Here is a 10,668-nt window from a genome sequence, read left to right as displayed (position 1 = left end):
GGAGCCCTATCAAGTAAAGCTGCTTATGTTTTAATGCAGTCGGGCACACAGACGGACAAGGGGGGGCGTTGGCAGAGGGGTGTGGGCAACATGGCATGCAGCCTTTGTGCATACCCATACGGAAAAGATCTACAAAAGTTTTGTAAAATTTGTATCTATTTTATATGAGACTTGTAAGTGTCATATATGAGAGTGGAATCAGATATAAAATCCTTAGTAAAGTTGTACAATCCGAAACATATATAGTTTGGGAATTTAGTAAAAAAATATATGACAGCAATTCTACATATAATTACCTTAGTAGATCGCGTGTGTATTATCAAACTTAGTGGAGCAACCATCATTTAACTTGTATTGTAAGGGGCCAACATTTTGCGCAAGAATCGTCATCATGTGTGTGTGTGTGTGTGGGGGGGGGGGGGGGGTGTTCTGTCGGGGCTTGCTCGTACAGCGGCCGACTTGCGCCAAAAACTATTTGATGGTAGGGGCCCTCAAGCGTGCCAATTTCTGAGGCAATCGTCTGCATTAAGAATACCGCCCGCCCATTTAAAAATAAAAGTTGAAATACCTCTCCTTTTGTTCCGAAGTTGGCAAGCCACACTTGTATCAACTAGGAATCATAATTCTGACAAATAAGTTACTGGAATATTAATTATTTTGACTTACCTTTCATAATTATTAAATGGGTAATATGCATAAAAAAATAAAAATAAAAAAAAGCACATTAGTTTTAAATTACACCGTATTCAAAATGTAGTGGGGAATTGATAGAGAAAACAACTCGTTTACTCCAGTCTTTCAGTTGAATTTTAATTGTGTTGAAAATATGAGAATAGTACATTACAAATGGCAATACTGAATTTTTACAGTCCAACAAAACAATCACTGCCAGTGACATATTTGATTTACTGACAACATGCATTGCAAAATATCTCACATAAGATTAAATGTAAATTTGACATTCACTCTGAAAGAAATGTATTTACGCTGGTAGTCATGTAGACACGTGTTTCCTATGTGACAACCTTGAGTGACACATTTAGATGACATTCATTCACTTACAGTAAAATGTGTTCAGTAGTTGACAAACAATTGAGCTGGACTGTGGACATTGAATATACATACATGGTCTAACTATTTTAGTTGCATGTATGGCCTTGTGAAAGCCTGTGGGAAAGTGTACAGTCGACATGTAGCTCAGGTGAGTTCGAATAAGAGAACCTCTGGCTAACGTTTGCACTGTACAATTACCATAGTTTCCTATTGCATATAAACACTGATCACCCATGTCAATAAAATGTGAAACTCTAAAAATACTGCCATCCTTCAAAAGCACTACAGAGTTGTTTCTTTTTTTTGTTTTACTGTAGGTATAGCCATGAACAACTTCACTGTTTACACCAATTCTACTGTAATAACTCACCACAAAGTTTGTGGGAACGTCTCTCAGTGTGTGGAGAGCAGCTTGGTCACTGAGTGTTATTAGCCTTATGTTTGGTGAGCCAAGGGCAGTCACCTCGGTAAACCTCTTAAACTTCTTCACATGCTGCTTTGCATTTCTCATTTCATTACAAAAATCTGTTACCACTGCAGGTGCATTTGTCAGGAATTTCTTGGCTAATCGGGGAAAAGCGCGTGCTAATGCCACTCGTTTGCATATCTGTTGTGGTACAGCTTGACTACTCTTTACTTGTTTCAAGAGATAGCCATTGAAATCTTCAAACATAAAGGCTGAGTGAGCCCACAACGGACCCCAGTGCTCAACACTTTTGCTTAAATGCAGAAGTGAATGAATATTGAATGTCATGTGCTCTATCCCGTAGAGTGACTGCACACCTCCAACAAAGTACACTAATGCCTTATGTGCATGACTTATCAGTTCAGCATTTAACTTGCAGCCCAAAAGAATGTTTATACCCTCTACGAGTAAAGCCCAATGAGAATGAAACTTCTGTGGAAGTATCCCCTTCAGAACTGGCAAGCTATAGTACAAAAGCCAGTTTTGCCATTCGTGGGCTTTCCAGAATTTGCGTTCTGTTATAGATCTTGGAACACGAGCAACAACACTTGGAGGTTTAATAGACAATAAATGTGTGTCTATTTTTGCAGTTTGTGTACCAATACACCATGGCTCAGAAAGGCTCCTGGAATCCATCCATAAAGCCGCCATGTATCGGCACACACCAAGTAACACACAATGCATGTAGTCGGGTACCATCCCATTGATTACGTCAAACACTGGTAAATCTGCAAGAACAGATGGGCCCTTTATGCCCAATATTGTTTTCCCTTCTCTTTCAGCAATTTGTCCTATTTCTTTCGTGGTTCTGTAGTTTCTGTCACATGGCTTTTCATCTGTGCATGGATAAACTCTTGTGCTTCCTTTTCCTTTCCTTGTCTGCATTCCAGGGTGAAGGCAGACTCCACAGCCATATTCACCATTAAACTGTTTAAAATTCTGTAGTAATGGCCTTGCTACTGCATCACATACACAGCAAATTGTGTGCACTTTCACATGTCTCAGTGACTGATCGCCTGGATGTTGCCACTCAAACCCAACTTGAGAAAGACTAGCACACTCTTCAACAAATGGTTTGAAGAAACACGACATGTTTGGCTTTTTTGATCCAAACCATAAAGCACATAAAAGTATATGCTTACCTCTAGTCTCAGGTGGTATCTCATTAACGCAACACAGTATTGGCCAAATACTGAATTTAGAGGATTGAAAGACTGGTACGCCATCACAATTAAATGTAAGGGACAGGAAATCCCCATCACAGGTTGATTTTATGGACTCGTATAAAGTTCCATTACATATGTCCTTTATAACATGACTACTACTGTCATCGGTCGGAAAACACAGGTCATGTACACCCTGGTTCTCAAGAAGATCCCTCAGCTGATCTTTTAACGAAATAGTCATAAAGAAGGTTCCTTCCTGTAAACTGACCTTTACTGTTGTGGATGAGGCACATGATAAACATGTCAGTGTTTCTTCAGCAGATTGAGAAGTGCCAATGTAATTATTACAAACTCTGCAGTAATGATGCCGTTGAAACTGATCTGCAATTCCAGCTAATGGTTTTTCCAAAAAATAGTGGCTTGTTGGAACGGCACTTGATCCAGCCGAATGTAGCTGAAGCAGTTTCAGCAGGTCTTCAATCAACACTTCTGTAGTGTTGTGTTTCAATGCAAAGGAGAGAATTGAAATGATACTTTGTTCTTCTGTCAGTCCATGGGAGTAGATATCCCGAGTTTCTTGAGAGACACTGTCCTAAAATTATTTTAAAAAGAAGCACCAATATACCAATAAATACCAATAAACAGAAGAAACCTTAGAGCCTAACAAATCAGAAAATATTTGTTGCCATTTTTTTCCAAGGTTGTTATATCTGCCATTTTGGGCATTTAAAAATGGCTACTTTTAAAAACGAATTTCTCTATCTCGCCTCAAGGATGACCTAAGATCAAAATTTTAGTGGCCAAATCCACATTCTTAGGGGAAAGGAATCCAGTGAAGATAATTACATTGTAAATGAGACATATATGGGTGGATATTTTTGTTTTTTTTAATATCTTTGATTTTCTTTTTTTCATCTTAAATTTTTCATATCTTAAATGAGATTATTCCGGTAATCTGGATGTTTATACCTAAAAAAACAAAACTTATCAAAAACACTTTCTGATTTGTTAGGCTGTAAGGTTTCCAAAAACATATAGTTTGACAAATCTTGAAGAAAATCACACAAACTTTTTTTTTTTTTTTTTTTTTTTTTTTTTTTTTTTAACATAGTGAAGCTGACTAGGAGTGCAGAAAATAATATCTTCATTTTGTCACAGTTTCTCTACTGCCAATTTAATTTAATTTCATGTCTATTTGCCTGACCTGTAGCATTGTAGAAGATCCTGCTATTTGCTGTTGTATCTCCATAGCATCTTCATGTGTTTCCTGAGAAGGATATAATTAATCAACTCAATGAAAAGAAAACAAGAAAGGGTGACTTTGTATAATATTGTAGTTTTGTCCCACCTGTGTTAGTGTGAGAAGTTCTGTTGTCTGCTCTTCTATTTGGCTACCATCATCACTTTCCTAAGTGAAACAGATTAACGACTGAAATAAATAACTGTAGTTTAACAGCACTCACCGATAATTCCATGCATACAATTAAACAAATAATACAAAAATAAATACATAATAATACATAAATAAATACGATTCCGTTTTCCGCAAGGTTACTACTGGTCAATCCACCAAATAGACTGCAGTGTCCAATTAATTGCTTAAATATGAACCACTCTACTCCAGCATTTTAAAATTTCAAAATTGTCTTTAGTTTACTAAAGTTTTTTTTTTTTGTTATTGTTCATATTAAAGCATTTGGATGCAACAATATGTTGGAATATAACATTGTTGCAGGCCAGGCCAGGCCAATGCTGGTATGTCCATCTAACAGTTAGATGGACTTACCAGCATTGGCCTGGCATAAAAATGAAGTTGTTCCAAGGCTCTTTTATTCACTTTTTTTTTTTTTTTTTTTACTAGATTGCTAATGTAAGCCATTGGACATGTGTTGCCATCCACCACAATCATTATGGATGTTCATAGTAACATAAGATATATAAAATGCTTTCCCAACGCTTACTGTTTGTTATTTATAACCTTACATTAACTTTTACTATGTTAGTTGATGAGACAGAAGTGGGGAATAAAACAGGTTGCACTTACATGTTGTGTTGTGTGCTTTTCAATGTCAATCAAAGTTGTCTCGATTTTCCTATTAAAACAATGCACAGCAAATCTTAAGTTCAGCACTATAGAATAAACTTTGCAGTAGGAGACATACATCACAGTCATACCTTTTTTTCCATCTTGTTAAAGTTCGTTGTGGAATCATCGTTTTCTGACATTGTCTTTCTTTCCGTTTTGGCATAGCTGTCAACTGAAGGTTTCTCCAAAATCCCCTAAAAGAAATTAATTAAGAATAAATCTTATCGGCCTTAAGCACGGATACAGTGTGAAATCGTGACGCAAAAAAAAAAAAAAAAAACGTCAATAATATAAAAACTATCGATCAGATAAAGTTAATTACAAAACATAAGATGACAATAAACAAGCAATAAAACGGTTACATATTATGTATCTTTGAACAATTTACCTTATATTCGATCACTTCTGCTAATGCTTGACGGTTGAAGAGCTTCACTGAACCGGATGTAGTTCCCTTCTGTCAGCGGTCTTACTTGAAACGGGTGTGTACAAACGGTTCCTAGTTAAATACATGTTTCATCTTCATTGCGTGCACAAACACAAGATTATAAGAACAACTGTATTGCAACAATTACAGACATTAGAAAACAATTTCTTTTTCTAAAAAAAAAATAAATAAATAATAATAATAATAATAATTGACTCAACCGTCCTCGCGATTTTTTCCTCCCTCCGGAAGATCTTGCAAAATGACACACCACGAACGAATGGTTTTCATTCAAAAGAAGCGGCAATCTTGCAGCTGGCAGAAACTCGACATATTAGCGGTAAGTAAATTGGTATACAGGAGTTTATATTTTAGACTGTTAAATTTTGATATGTATCAGATTTTATTGTTAAATCAACAAAAATAAAAACTTAAGAAAAAATTCCAGCTAACGTCAACGGTAGCCGAATAGCCAATGTTTAACGGCGGCCGTATAACTAACGTTAGTGGTAAGCTAATAAATCCTTCAGCTAACGTTGGCCGAATGTTCAAAAATACACATCCAAATGACTAAGAAATGTTGATTAGGTTTTGTAGATATATATATTTTTTTATTAATTTAAGAAACGAAGTGGATATTTTGCAGTGACGAGCGTGAGAACTACAAGTACACTTTCTGCACCATTGTCTTGTTTAGGCTATATTAAATTTAGATTACCAGAACCTTCACACTTTGTCTCATGAAGATTAACGGTGAGATTTTTTTATATTCTCTCATTAACAAACATCAAACACAATTTAATATTGCGAATTTGTAATTTATTAGTAGGCTATGTTAATTAATGTTGAAAAATGCTTTTTAGCTGCCTGTAATTATATATCCACGATGTATGGTCATATACAATGAGAAGTTACAGTGAATATTTACTTCATAAAATATAGCATTTTTTGCTGTGTATATAACATATTTTTTCCCAGAAAAGCTTATGATTAACATTTATTTACATGGGTATTTTGGCCATTAATTGATTGCCAAGCAAAGTAATGATTTAATGTATTTGATGAACAGATGGAGAGGAAGTTTGCTGTGGTGCGGTGGAATGAAGGGGAGGATGCTGGTAAACTCAGTGAAATAAAAACAGAGACCATAAGGGGATATGATGACTCAAAAATGGACGATCATGGGAATCCCATTGCCACCTACTCGGCTTTCATCGAATGGCGCCATGGGAAGAAACAACGAGGAGGGTGGCCTCACTACAGAGGCACTGTCATTTTTGTTTGTGGTAAGTTTGTGTTGCCATGATTTAAAGTCAACGTTGTCCTCACTACAGTTCAGTACTTGTTGTGCACCTTGTATGATGATTATGTAAGGTAAAAGGTGGAACTTTCTAATGGAAGTGCTTTTTTTTTTCCATTAAAATTCCATTACAAAATGTTGAAACATTGTCAACTCTCAGCTGAAAAGTTACATTAACCATCACAAATAGACACTTAATTTAGCTTTCAGTGAATGTATGAGCAACATTAAAATACAATGAAATTAAACCTAAACTCTTAACCATGGCAGTCTACATCATTGCTTACATATTTTCTTATAAATGACCCCTGAGCTGACATAAATTATACCATTGCTTTTAGATGTTCTATTGTGACATTGTGATGTTCAGTATGTGTTCCCAGTTGTGACTACCATACACAGTACATTGTATGAGGTTTATAAACCCATGACCAAAATAACATACCGGTATTCTACCAAGTATTAACACTGATTTTCATCTGCAGTTCCCCCTATTTGCAACTGTCTTCAGTCACAATGTGGCTTGGTGTCATAAAAAGTAGTAACTAGCTGCTTTAGTATATGTTTGTTTGATTGTTTTCTACCTATATTCTTTAGTTAATCGTTTTGAGGCAACCCGTAAACTCAACTCACTACTTAAGGAAGATGAACCTGCACCGCTGACCAAGAGGGTATCAGGCCCCCCCAAAAAATACCAGGATGATTCAGATGGCTCGACGGACACTGAGATGCAGAGTCAGGCTCAGCCAATGCAAGTCAAGGTAGCACTGGCATCAATTAACTTTTTTTTGCTATTTTATGTTGAGCATATTTCTCTGTGATCTAATGTAGCAAGCGGTTAGGGCAAAAATATTAATACAAATAAAATTATTTGAATCTCTACAATGGGGTAGATGTCACGGACCTCTGGGTTTCACACATAAGTGCTGTTTATGGCTACTGCTGGCCGCGTTCCAATACTTGCACCTCTACCCCTGCGCCTTCTAACCACACGCCCCTGCCGATGGGCGGGACCGCGCAAGGCGTCTCACCGCTCTGAACTGTTTTGGACAACTGAGACAGACACACTACACACTCGCACCCATCGATGACAAGCACAGGGACGTGGCCCCACAAGTCACAAACAGCAACCGGAAATAGTGCTGACGTGTGAAACACGGAAGTCGGAAGTCCATTATGCAAGTTTCTTTTGGACGAAACACATTAATTAAATTACCGGTAGTTGTTTTAAAATAAAATTTAAAAAATATATACATTTAAAAAATCCAAATATGTAAGTGTTTTTTGTTGTTGTTTTTTTAAACAATTGTGCCGCTTTTGTAATTTTGTAGTGTAGTAATTGAAATTATAATTGACCACTACTATAAGTGGCTGTTCATTGCTAGCTATTAACAAATTATTAGTATTATTACTGAATCTGTTATCTGTACAGATCAACTGCAAAATTCCACCATTAACAGAGGCTTTATTTTTTCTGTGAATTATTCTGCTTCACACCTAGAAGTCAATGGCTCTCACAAGTAAAGACCCTGCAGAAGACTTTCTGAAGATGTACGGATGTTCACAGCCTTCTCCTACTAAAAGTCCAACAAATGTGGGCGGATTCAAAAAAAGGATCAGAGACTTGGAAGAAGAAAATGCTAAATTGAAGGATTTGGTTGTTCAAGGTATTCCTTCATGTCACTATTTAAATTGTCAGATCTTTTATGTCTACATCATTTAAAGCTGTAATGAACTGTATGACAGGATACTTGGCAATCTTTGAAGAATGATCATAACCAATGTTTTGTTGTGGTTGTACTGTGTTTAGATGTGCCAGAACTTCTGCGCACCATGAAAGAGCTAATTGATGTGGCTGTACCTAAGAGATCCAGGGTGGAGGTTATCACACCTTCACAGCCCAAACAAAGTTATCTACAGTCCAAGGCCAGTTCTTCATATGACAGTTCACTGCAATCCACATCTGCCATGTCCAGTGTCAAACCCAAACCCACGTCTGACATTCCGCCACGGGTTGACTCTAAGTCTTCTAAGGTAATTGTTTCTTAGAGAATTAATGCAGTGGGTAGATCTCAATAACTTGTAACGATTATGACTTTTCTGATCTCCTTTTATTTCCAGTTTCATGGGTACATATTTGAATCCCAAATGTTCATCATATGTGCTTTACAGGTGGAGATCTATCCTGGGACTGGAGTAATGATCGAGAAATTGTCATGGGCCTATGCTCTCAATGCAAATTCAGCCACAATCTTTGTGAGGCATCTGCTCACGGCAGTCTTCCCTATTGAGACACTGTTGGTGAGCAATCTCCGAGGAGGCAAACGAGGTGGAGATGCTCGTGAACCCCTTGACAAGATAAAATTGGATGCCATTTACAGTACGTTTTCTACTTTTCATGTTTTGTGTTTTACCTGTAGACCAGTGCTTTTATTAAATTTATTTACCTCAGACAAGGAACTTAAAGGGATCGTTCGGATTTTTTTTTGCCGAAAAGGCAAACAACTTCAGGCGGAAGTATCAGCTAGCTGGCTGCAGTGCGTCGGTTAGCACTCTACAGGGCGCCGCGCAGTGATACGAACAAACAGAAAAGTAGTGGCTGGCGGTAATGGCGTCTGACTTTATTCAGGAAAGAGTATTGTGATGGAAATGTATCACACTTTTTAAAACAAATAGTTTTTAGAAGAAAAACGCTTTATTTCCGTGACCCCAGCCAGCTTGCTGGACTATTTTCCTCTCGTCCAACGCCGGAACAGAACTGGTGTCAGGGGTAAGTCAGTGCTGATCGCACACACGGGAGGTGAGGATGAAATTGTGATTCATGTTAAAAAAGCCGAACGATCCCTTTAAATGAAGGAAGAGTCATTAAATGCATCATACCAATTTTTTATGATAGCAGATTCTAAAGCAACAATAACTTTTCAACCAAGATGACTGCTTTACGGCATACGTGACCCCCCCCCCCCCCCCCCCCCTTTTCCCGATTCGTTACATACATGGAAGTCGATTTGAATGTCAACGCAGAAAAGACAAAACAATTCTTTATTGTAAACAACATGTTTAAAGAACATGTTTTTGTTTATTTTATTATATATTTTTCACCTTTCGGAAACAATATTGCAGGTTAAATCGATCTCCTCATATCATTTGCAACATTGACATCCGAAAGAAGGGCTGACGGGTAGAAGCCTATGGTTAGTGTCCTATACTTTAGTGGTTCTCAACCGCGGTCCTCGAGTACCCATATCCAGCCTGTTTTCCATGTCTCCCACAAGCAACACAGGTGTTTCGAATGATCAGCTTATCAGCAAGCTCTGCGTGAAGGCTGATAATGATCCTCAGCTGTGCTGGTTGTGGAGACGTGCAAAACAATATATTTGTCCTTTTTGTTAACTTCTCCATGCATATCTTTTATATGCAAAATTTGAGATATGAATATGTAATGATACAGTACCATACTTTGTATTGACTTGTGACTTTTATTGGGGGGGATATATTTTTATAGGTGCAACGCTTGAGAAGTGGCCTGGGACCCAGATCTCCAGCATTGGTAGCACGATCAACGCGAAGATTACCGAACTCCGTGGCAAAAGTAAACTTAGTCTTGCATCTTCTTAAATGTAAAATTTATATGGTGAGTTCCAAATAGTTATCACATGGTTCTGGTTCAACATAAAAGCAGTGAATCTACTGCTGTTATGTTACAAATTGTTTGAAGATAGCTGTTCACTGCTGTTAATAAAGTTTGTTAAAATAATTATTTGCCTAAAAGTCATGTTTTCCTTTTTACTGATATTGAAAGACTGCATCATTCATGTAACTGGTGATATGGTAAATGGTAGAAATTTGTTGTTGCTGGCATATCTTTACTTTATAGTTTTCAACATGTTTTTTACTGTAAAAACTTAATTCAAAACTTCTGTTGGTTTTATTTATATTATTTATACACACAGTACAGGCCAGAAGTTTGGACGCACTTTCTTATACAATGCATTTGCTTTATTCTCATGAATGGTTGGTTCCTTTGTAGATTCTCACTTGAAGGCATCAAAACTATGTATGAGCTGATGTGGAGTTATGTACTGAACAAAAAAAGGTAAAATACCAGAAACAATGTTTTATAATATATTATATATTTGTAACAATAGCCATCCTTTGCTCTGGTTACTT

At 37.0% G+C, this 10,668-nt stretch overlaps 1 protein-coding gene and 1 long non-coding RNA gene across 4 annotated transcripts; one reads left to right on the top strand and one right to left on the bottom strand.

Annotated features, from left to right (window-relative positions):
• Positions 1 to 793: 793 nt before the first annotated feature.
• LOC144031865 (uncharacterized) lies at positions 794 to 5,444 on the bottom strand. The gene is made up of 6 exons (XR_013287617.1): positions 5,160 to 5,444; positions 4,861 to 4,965; positions 4,730 to 4,778; positions 4,034 to 4,093; positions 3,890 to 3,952; positions 794 to 3,277 (listed from the first exon to the last, which is right to left on the bottom strand). It is a non-coding gene; the product is annotated as an uncharacterized LOC144031865 (long non-coding RNA).
• LOC144031864 (uncharacterized) lies at positions 4,590 to 10,310 on the top strand. 3 transcript variants are annotated; one of them, XM_077539351.1, is made up of 7 exons: positions 4,590 to 5,538; positions 6,268 to 6,484; positions 7,096 to 7,259; positions 8,000 to 8,165; positions 8,309 to 8,532; positions 8,671 to 8,878; positions 10,004 to 10,310. In XM_077539351.1, the coding sequence occupies exons 1-7, from the start codon at positions 5,461 to 5,463 to the stop codon at positions 10,114 to 10,116; spliced, it is 1,170 nt and encodes a 389-aa protein (XP_077395477.1). In that variant the 5' UTR covers positions 4,590 to 5,460; the 3' UTR covers positions 10,117 to 10,310. The 3 variants fall into 3 exon arrangements, with proteins under 3 accessions (XP_077395477.1, XP_077395476.1, XP_077395475.1); XM_077539350.1 differs by lacking the exon at positions 10,004 to 10,310 and having other exon boundaries at positions 8,003 to 8,165; positions 8,671 to 9,326; XM_077539349.1 differs by lacking the exon at positions 10,004 to 10,310 and having other exon boundaries at positions 8,671 to 9,326.
• Positions 10,311 to 10,668: the final 358 nt, after the last annotated feature.

Source organism: Festucalex cinctus, chromosome 12, assembly GCF_051991245.1.
Source record: "Festucalex cinctus isolate MCC-2025b chromosome 12, RoL_Fcin_1.0, whole genome shotgun sequence".
Classification (NCBI taxonomy): domain Eukaryota; kingdom Metazoa; phylum Chordata; class Actinopteri; order Syngnathiformes; family Syngnathidae; genus Festucalex; species Festucalex cinctus.
This window is presented reverse-complemented; position numbering and strand designations above follow the sequence as displayed.